The sequence below is a fragment of the Gekko japonicus genome, unplaced genomic scaffold (assembly GCF_001447785.1).
Source record: "Gekko japonicus isolate JY-2015 unplaced genomic scaffold, Gekko_japonicus_V1.1 scaffold914, whole genome shotgun sequence".
Lineage (NCBI taxonomy): Eukaryota > Metazoa > Chordata > Lepidosauria > Squamata > Gekkonidae > Gekko > Gekko japonicus.
The window spans coordinates 505334-514866 of record NW_015160240.1 but is presented as its reverse complement, the minus strand read 5'-3'; the positions used below and the strand labels follow the sequence as shown (position 1 = coordinate 514866).

Below are 9533 nucleotides of genomic sequence, written 5' to 3'. Positions count from 1 at the left end.
CCCCCCCGAGGCAGTCTGTTTCACTGCTCAACCACTCTTACAGTTAGGAAGTTTCTCCTGATATTTAGCCGGTAACGACTCCCTTGTCATTTCCACCCATTAGATCTAGTCTTGCAATCCGGAGCAAGAGAGAATAGATCCGCTCCATCTTCTACATGACAGCCCTTCAAATACTTGAAGACTGCAATCATGTCCCCTCTAAGCCTTCTCTTTCCCAGGCTAAACATACCCAACTCTTTCAACCTTTCCTCCTAAGACTTGGATTCCAACCTTCTCACCATCCTGGTTGCCCTCTTCTGGACACGCTCGAGCTTGTCGACATCCTTCCTAAAATGTGGTGCCCAAAACTGGACACAGGACTCCAGGTGAGGCCTGACCACAGCAGAATAGAGCGGAACTACCACCTCCCGTGATCTGGACACAATGCTTCTGTTAATGCATTCTAAGATTGCATTAGCTTTCTTCGCAGTCACATCGCACTGTAGGCTCATGTTTAGCTTGTGATCAACCAGAACACCCAGATCCCTTTCACATGTGCTGCTGTCAAGCCAAGTCCCTCCCATTCTATATCTGTGCCTTTGATTTTTTGTACCTAAGTGTAAGACTTTGCACTTATCTCTATTGAAGTTCATTTTATTTGTCTCAGCCCACTGGTCCAGCCTATCTAGATCATTTTGAATCCTGACTCTGTCTTCCTCAGAAGTTTGGTTTATAGAGTGGATGTGTGAAGTTGTCTTCCTCTTACATCTGTAGAGGTTCTTCCCCCCCCCCACACCTTGAAGTGCCTCGTCTCCATGGAATGGCTCTGATAGTCCAGCTTTTGGTAGTTGGGCGTAAATCAGATGCCCCGTTTGATGCAGAGGTGTGATCCCGTTCTCAGACCCCTGGCTGGTTTGTGCAAGAGTTTACCCATCCATCTCCTGATATGTGTTTTATTTTCTACCTTGACGGGAAAGCCAGTCACACAGAAGGTGAATTTGGCCCCGTCTCTCCCCGAGGCGTTACAGTCACTGCGTTGGAAAATTATTTACTTTGTTTATATTACTGTATTTATAGTCTTCCTTTCTTGCTGAGATTCCAGGTGGATGTGGAACATCACATCGAGCCTGCTAGCTTGCCACAGCATCCTCTTCTATGTGAGAGCAAGTCAGATGCTTTCTCCTGGGCACTGTGGGGCTGGTAGGTTTCAGGTGGCAGTATAAGGGAGCAAAGCGATGGCTGTAAGATTTCAGGGCCCAGTGGCAAGATGATATCTGGTAGGCCTTCTGCCAGCAGAGCAGAGGCCCAACAGCTGAACAGGTTTGTAGGGCAGCAGGATTCCTCTTGTGACCCTCGTATACATCTGCTTGGTTATGCTGCTTGTTCTTCCCCCAACACTGTCTTAGCCAGGTGACCCCAGATGCTGTATCGCTGTATCAGCATCCCCTGATGCCTGGAGGGAGATGAGTGAGCCAGAGTTGCGCTTCCTACCCCCAGACAGCTTGTCACCACGGATCGCCCCAGCTCCTGCTCGCTCCCTTTGTCACTGGGCGCCGGTCTCTCCTGGCAGCGACTGCTGCTTGTACGTGCCAGCGAAGCAAGCACTAATGACACCAGGGATTCTGTTTGACCCTGGACGTCAGGTCTTTTCCAGGCTGGAACAGTTTATTTTATTTTATTTATTTATTTTCATTGCATTTATACCCTGCCCTTCCCGCGAACGGGCTCAGGGCATCTGAGTGCCCTTCAGAGTGAGAAAGGCAAAAGCAACCCAGGTCCCTGCCTCCAAGGAATTTAACATCTGAAATAAATATTGGGGAGAGGTCAAAAAGGAAAGAGGGGAGGGGCAGGGGAACAGGGAAGGGCTGATAGTGATCAGTCCAGCAACCTGTGCTTGAAGCTAAAGGTGGGATTTGAAGGAAGACAGCAGCGACATCACACAGATGTTCTGGGGGGACTTCCAGGCAAAAGGGGAGGGGGAGGAAATATCTTTTAAGAGAGCAGGAGAGGTGTCAGAATCAACCCTTGGGTTCAGAATTAATCTCCCCCCCCCCAATGTTACTGTAGTTGATCTTTCTTTCACTCATGTTTCCCCAGAGGAACACAGATTGGGTCCATCCAGGTGTGTCCTTAGTGACAGCTCTGTACTTGCCCATAATTTGTTTACCTGCTTGGTGAAACGTGCTTCCTTTTAGAGGGCACAAATTTACAAGAGAGACGAGTGATGCATACTGCCCTCCTCTTTCTCTGTTGTGCATCAGGAATGGAGCACAAGCAAACCAATACCTAGCAGAAAAGTCCAGGTAACAAGCCACAGGGGTGTGTTGTGTGTTTTGCAAAGCATGGGATTGTTCTGGGTGACATGAGCAATGCTCCCTCTAAGCTGTGTGGAGTCTTGTGAGCAAAAGTTCTGCCTTGTGGGCTACTGCCATTAAAGTTGTGAGTGAGCGATTTGGCCAGTGAATAAAGTAGTTTGCTCTGGAGCCCTCCTTCCTGAGCTAAGACAAAAATCAGTGAGCTGGAGGCTAAAAAACTGTGAGCTAGCTCACACTAACTCAGGCTTAAGGATTTCATTCACAAACAAAAGCATTTGGCTTTTCTGGACTTTGACATTGTGTGGGAGGAACCTGAGGGTGACGGGCAACACTGTCACTCCTCTTCTTCCCCTCCCACCCTCCGTGATCGTGGCTTCAGCCCCTTCTCCTTCACCTCTCCCCCGCAGCGACGGCCCCATCTGTCGGATCTGCCATGAGGGTGGAAGCGGAGAGTGCCTGCTCTCCCCCTGCGACTGCACTGGCACGCTGGGGGCCGTGCACAAGAGCTGCCTGGAGAAGTGGCTCTCCTCCTCCAACACCAGCTACTGTGAACTCTGCCACACTGAGTTTGTCGTGGAGAGAAGACCCCGGCCCCTAACCGAGGTGAGTGCCTCTCCTGCTTAGGGTTCTAAGCTTGACTTGACTGCATTGGTGCCCTGCTGAGGAATGACAATGCTTTAGCCTGTGGTAAGAAGAGCCCTTCCAGAAGAGACCAGTGGCTTCTGAGTCCCATATCCTGTTTCCTGTGCGATGGCCTGCCTATAAAAAAATGGCAAAAATTTTTTCCTTAACATTTGTGATACACATTTGCCCTCCTATGCCCCAAAGGCCTTTTAAAACTAGAAGTTGAGATTCTGTTCCAGATGTGTGCTTGACATGAGCAGAGATGTGTGGAAGACAGAAAACAACTATGCATGTGTGAAGAGACAATGGGGATAACAGGGATGATACCTGGGGCTTTCTGCTGTGTGTTCTGGCTGGACACATTTTTCCTCTCCGGATTGTACGGCGTACCTCTTTTCATTGGTATTTATTTCCAAAAATATGTCCTTCTGGCCTCCTCTAAATGCACAAGGTGGGTGCTGACAACCAGGTGAAAGCCAACTGTGGCAGGTTATGAAACAGGCAACAATAAGAGAAAGCAAGCTGATCCCAAATGAATCCTGGTGGGCCGAATCGACAGGACTACCCGCCAGCGGAGGCAAACAGAAACCTGGAAACAGTGGCAGAGAACTCATGGGGACTGGGGGCAGGGGGACAGCCCTTCCTCAGAGAACCACTTCAACTGGCACTGTAATGCCATATCAAGAAAGGAGGAAGGGGACTTTCTCCAGGGAGGCAGTTAAACATAAGAGAAGCCACTACTGGATCAGGCCAATGGCCCATCCAGTCCAACACTCTGTCACACAGTGGCCAAAAATACCAGGTGCCCTCAGGAGGTCCAGCAGTGGGGCCAGGACACTAGGAGCCCTCCCACTGTTGCCTCCCCCCCAAGCACCAAGAATGCAGAGCATCCCTTGCCCCAGACCAAGAGTTCCTATCTATACCTTGTGACTAATACCCAGGGGTCATTTCGTAGAAAAAGAGCTAGGGGGACTCATTAGCATAACTCATTAGCATATGCCACACCCCCTGACATCACCGGAAGTGTGTCCTCCCCACAGCCGGCGGCGACCTCCAGCGGGCACCAGCAGGGAGCTCCAGGCCCCGCCCTCCCGCCCCTCACCCGGGGGGATGGCGTCCCCCCGCGTCCCCCCCCCAAAATGACCCCTGCTAATACCCACTGATGGACTTCTGGCTCCATATAAGAACATAAGAGAAGCCAATGTTGGATCAGGCCAAAAGCCCCGTCACACTCCGTCACACAGTGGCCAAAAATACCAGGTGCCCTCAGGAGGTCCAGCAGTGGGGCCAGGACACTAGGAGCCCTCCCACTGTTGCCTCCCCCCCAAGCACCAAGAATACAGAGCATCACTTGCCCCAGACTGAGAGTTCCTGTCTATACCTTGTGGCTCATAACCCCTGATGGACCTCTGCTCCCCATATGCTTATCCACAGTCTTGGTGCCATGTGGCCCCTCATCAAAACTTCCAGTGGGGGGGGGGCACAGTGGGAAGAGCCTCTGAGGGATATTCTGAAGTGCTAGGAGGAGTCTTGTATGGGAGGAGGTGGGCCTGGACCAATTAGGGTGGGGGTAGTCAAACTTTTTGAAGTAGGACCCACTTTTAAATTTGCTATACTCTTTTGGGACCCACTTGCACAGTCGGTCCATCCTACTGCCCTCAGTATAAAGCACAGGAAGGTTTGTTTGGTGTTAATATTGAACAAGGTCTACCTTTGATCTTGTCTCATGTAGTGGTTCTATAGAGCAGGGATCCTCAACGTGGCTCCTCTGGGAGCCACGGTGCCCACGGACACTTTTCAAATGTTGTTAGAAGGTGGGTGGGACCATGTGGGGCTCTTGCCCAGCAAGGCATCTGATTGGCTGCTGGAGATCTGATTAGCTTTGCAAATTAAAATAATGTTTCAGCAGCAGCTGCCACATACTGTTGTTTTTATTCTCTCTCATTCCTCTTCCCCGGTGTATTTTTTTTCAATTACCCGTCTTGTCCCCTGCACCCGGGCCACCTCTTGTGGCAGCCATTTTGTGGTTGCACCCACCACCCTGTGTCAACATTCCAAAGGTGCCCACAGGCTCAAAACAGTCAGGGACCCCTGATCATAGGCCATTGCGGAGACACAGGCTGTACTTCATGACCTTTCTGCACATTGGTGTAGTGGTAAGTGTGCAGACTCTAATCTGGGAGAACCGGGTTTGATTCCTCCTCCACTTGCACCTGGCTGGATGACCTTGGGCAAGCCATAGCTCTGATAAGAGCTGTCCTTGAAAAAGAACAGTTTCTGTCAGAGCTCTCTCAGCCCCACCTACCTCACAGTGCTGTTGTGGGGAGGGGAAGGGGAAGGAGTTTGTAAGCCGCTCTGAGACACCTTTGGGTAGTGAAGGGCGGGGTATAAATCCAGTCTCCTCCTCTTCTTCATTATGCAAGGACGAACTCAAATTTGTTGAGCACCCTAGAGTCAGTCTCCTGCCCCAGCCCATTCCGTTTCTCCATTTTGCATTTGTGACCTATGTCCAAGAGAGTCGCCACCTGCTTTCAGGTCCTGACACACAAATTGCGTGCCACCGGTTTAGCACTTCGCATTTGGTCTGGAAAGAACATGGCCGCCAACGCAGCTGGTGTCACACTGGGATAATTTTAGCTGTCCTACCTTCCCTCCTAAGGAGCTCAGGGACAGGCCATGCAGACAGAGAACAGTGGGTCCAACATCACACAGTGAACGAGGCTGCTTGAGGATTTGAGCCTCGTTCACGAGGATTTGAGCGGCATGATCAAGCCTGCTCAAATGGGAACGGGGTTGCTGATAGTCCGTGGTTGTATCTCCCCCTCATTCCAGCAAAGTATTTACCACGTATATTTCTCCGTCCGCTTAATGTTCCCGTGCTTCCTGCCCTGTAGTGGCTAAAGGACCCCGGGCCCCGCAATGAGAAGCGAACCCTCTTCTGCGACATGGTGTGTTTCCTCTTCATCACCCCGCTGGCTGCCATCTCGGGCTGGCTGTGCCTCCGCGGAGCCCAAGACCACCTGCAGTTCAACAGCCGCTTGGAAGCCATCGGCCTGATTGCTCTGACCATAGCACTTTTTACTATCTATGTCCTCTGGACGCTGGTGAGTGGTTATGCAGTATTGTGATTTGTGTGGAAAAGCCAGGGAAAAGAGGTTGTTTAACCTTTTTTCCTGTTTTCCCAGTGAGAATAACTTCCCCAGATTCTTTTACTCCGGGGGGGGGACTTGCACACCACTTCATGGCAAGGTGGAGCCAGGTCCCTGCGCTCAGGAAGCAACCCATTTTAGCGGTGCCTTTTTTGTCCTGAACAGGAGCCACCTTTACTTTGATCATCTGTTTAGATTATATTGGTAAATAACCAATATTTATCTCCCATGAGGCATTCTTGAGACAGCTTCTGACACAATCGTGGAATGAGTTTAAAAACACAAAATTATTAAAGCCTGCATAATAAGCATTTTTTTAAAAAAAGTCCTAAAGCTCGAGCTGCGGTGGCTCAAGTGGTTAAGATGCTGAACTGCAGGCTGTGGAAGGTCAGTAGTTCAGTAGTTCAAGACCCGAGTTGCCGCATGACGGAGTGAGCGCCCATCTCTAGTTCCAGCGGCTGCCAACTTAGCAGTTCGAAAGCAAGAAATTGCAAGTAGATAAATAGGTACCACTTCGGTGGGAAGGTAACAGCATTCCGTGCGCCTCAGCGTTTAGTCATGCCAGCCACATGACCATGGAAACGTCTTTGGACAGCGCTGGCTCTTCGGCTTTGAAACGGAGACGAGCACCGCAACCCTATTTATTTATTTATTTATTATTTATTAGTTTGCTTTATATCCCGCCCTCCCAAAGGCTCAGGGCAGCTCACATGCGGCAAAGCCGAGTGCAAAATACAATACAGTATATAATAAATAGAACATTTAAAATCACAATAAAACCTTCCAATAATTCGGTGCTATACCTATATTAATCATCCAAGATGGGGACAACCCCCCCATACTTGAACGCATGGCGGAAGAGCTCCTTCTTGCAGGCCCTGCGGAACTGCATAAGGTCCCGCAGGGCCCGGATCTCCTCTGGGAGCTCATTCCACCAGGTAGGAGTCGCCACCGAAAATGCCCTGGCCCTAGTAGAGGCAAACTTAATCTCTCGGGGACCTGGCACTCCCAGGAGATGGAGCTTCCCCAATCGTAGTGCTCTTGAGGGAACATACGGGAAGAGATGGTCCTTCAGGTAAGCCGGACCCTGGCCATTCAGGGTTTTAAAGGTGAGAACCAGCACTTTGAAGCGAATCTGGTATGCTATCGGCAGCCAGAGCAGCGCTTGCAGCCCATGCCGAATATGGTCTCGCCTAGAGAGGCCCAACAACAGCCTGGCCGCAGCATTCTACACTAGCTGCAGCTTCCGGATTTGTGACAGAGGCAGCCCTAAGTAGAGAGCATTACAGTAGTCAAGCCTCGAGGTGACCGTCGCGTGGATCACAGTGGCCAGGTCTTCACGATCATGGTAGGGGACCAACTGCCGGGCCAGCCGCAGATGATAAAAGGCCGCCCTGGCAGTGGCTGCTACCTGGGCCTCCATTGTCAATGAGGAGTCCAGGAGCACCCCCAGACTCCTAGCCTCCCGCCGAGGCACCAGTGGCACCCCATCGAAGACCGGGAGTGGGAGCCCCAACCCCAGACCGGTCCGACTTCGGCCCAGGACCTCCGTCTTTTCCAGGTTTAATTTCAACCGACTGAGCCAACCAGCCACGGCTTGCAGCGCCCGATGCAGGTCATCGGGACCAGAGTCTGACTGGCCGCCCAGCATCAGATAGAGCTGGGTGTCATCAGCATATTGATGACACCCAAGCCCACACCTCCGGGCAATCTGGGCGAGGGGGCGCATGTAGATGTTAAACAACATCAGGGACAACACGGCTCCCTGGGGCCCTATCACCACCCTCTGTCCCCGACCTTGGAGAAAGAAGACAAACCATTGAAGGGCAAGCCCCTGAATCCCCATGTCCGACCCTAGAGTCGGACTCAACCGGCTTTCGAGCAAGGGAACCCTTACCTTTACCTTTTTAAAGTTAAATATAAGATGTGATACAACTGAATAAGATTGGCTGTAAAATCCAGAGATGGCAACGAATATATGAATAGAAAATAGGAAAAGGGGAGGATAGATGCAGAAAGCCCCAGGTTAAGTCCCTGATGTGTCTGGTTCAAAATAAATCACCTGTTTAAGACAGACATTGGTCTGCCAAACAGAATCCTGGGCCAGATGGTCAAAACAGCTGTTTTGGTTAGGAAGACAGCTTCGTGTGTTTTCTTTTCTAAAAGATGGATATTATTTTTCTTCCCCGTTAGCAAGGTACTTCTCAGCGGATGGGGGTGAGATTTTCTCCCCGTTCTTGTTCCATAGTGTCTCTGATTCTCTCTTTCTGCGATCTGCCCCACCCCCAACCAGGTTTCATTCCGCTACCATTGCCAGCTGTACTCGGAGTGGCGAAGGACCAATCAGAAAGTCCGCCTGATGATCCCAGACTCACGGAACCCGCACCCTGTCCAGCACTCCCTGCTCTCAGCCAAGCTCCTGAAGAAGAAGGCTGACGAGACAACCGTATGAGTCAGGAGTGGGCTTTGTGGGGAATCCCCCCCCCCCGGCCCCGCACGTGGTGGTTTTGGGCGGGGTCGCACTTTCCCAGGCGACCGTGGCAAAGACTCATCTGAACAATCAACCCAACCAAAGGGGGCCGAATACTACGGGACAACAAGGAATCTCCGGGCGCGTGCAATGACCTCGGGAGGCGACCCAGCTAGAGCCTCCACCGGCCAGGCTCTGTCCTCAAGAGGAACACACGGGGAAGAAAGCTGTCTCCCTATATCCGTAACCCTATATCCTATTATATTATAATAATTATTACTGTTGTTTATAATTTCACCACTATAATTGATTTTCCACCCCACTTCCCCTTTGCATTTGGGTCCCCAGTGTTTGAAACGTGAAGGACCCAGAGCCGATCCACATCTCCCTTGCTTTGACATCACCAGGGTGTTCTCCCTTGCTGGTTTCACGCAGCAAGCATTTGCTGGGAATTTCTTTGCCACACAAAATTAGCCAACTTCCCCCCCCCCCCCTTGGAAATGACAAACCCACAGGTTTCTTTGGCTGAACCACCAGCTGTCGAGAAAGTAGAAGTTGGGGGGGGGGGCTGCATTTGCGAGAAATATTCAACCTGCAGAATGGGCAAGATGTGTTGTTAAAATGGTGTCAGAAAAGTTAACCTGCAAATTGGCCCATCATCTGATCTCACGGTGGGAATGAATTGGTGCTCTTATTACGAATTTGAGGGGTGGGGGCCGGGGGTTGACTCCTATTTTGGCTCCCCCCCCAGTGTCTATAAGCCTCCTTCTTGTTTTTGCACTATATGGATTTTTGGGTGGGTCCAGCCTTCCCTCCTTTGTTTTCCCTCTGTTCTGTCAGTGCTGTTACTATCCCGTCGAGAGGATTCTGTGCATTTTTTGAGAATGGATTTAAGTATAATAATCCCAGGAGGAGTAAAAATGAACTAATGCTGAACCAGAGAAGGTGTTTTTCCCTCCCCACCTGTGCTATCAGCACCTGGTAGCCCTTGGGCAT

General features: G+C 50.8%; 1 protein-coding gene across 1 annotated transcript in view; it reads left to right on the top strand.

Moving 5' to 3' along the window:
• The window catches only part of MARCH2 (membrane associated ring-CH-type finger 2), a 20061-nt gene extending 11019 nt beyond the window's left edge, over positions 1-9042 (top strand). Inside the window, exons 3-5 of the mRNA XM_015413297.1 lie at positions 2702-2897; positions 5813-6022; positions 8361-9042. Of these exons, the coding sequence (XP_015268783.1) occupies positions 2702-2897; positions 5813-6022; positions 8361-8519 (565 nt within the window). The 3' untranslated portion in view covers positions 8520-9042. The remainder of the gene's footprint in view (positions 1-2701; positions 2898-5812; positions 6023-8360) is intronic.
• Positions 9043-9533: the final 491 nt, after the last annotated feature.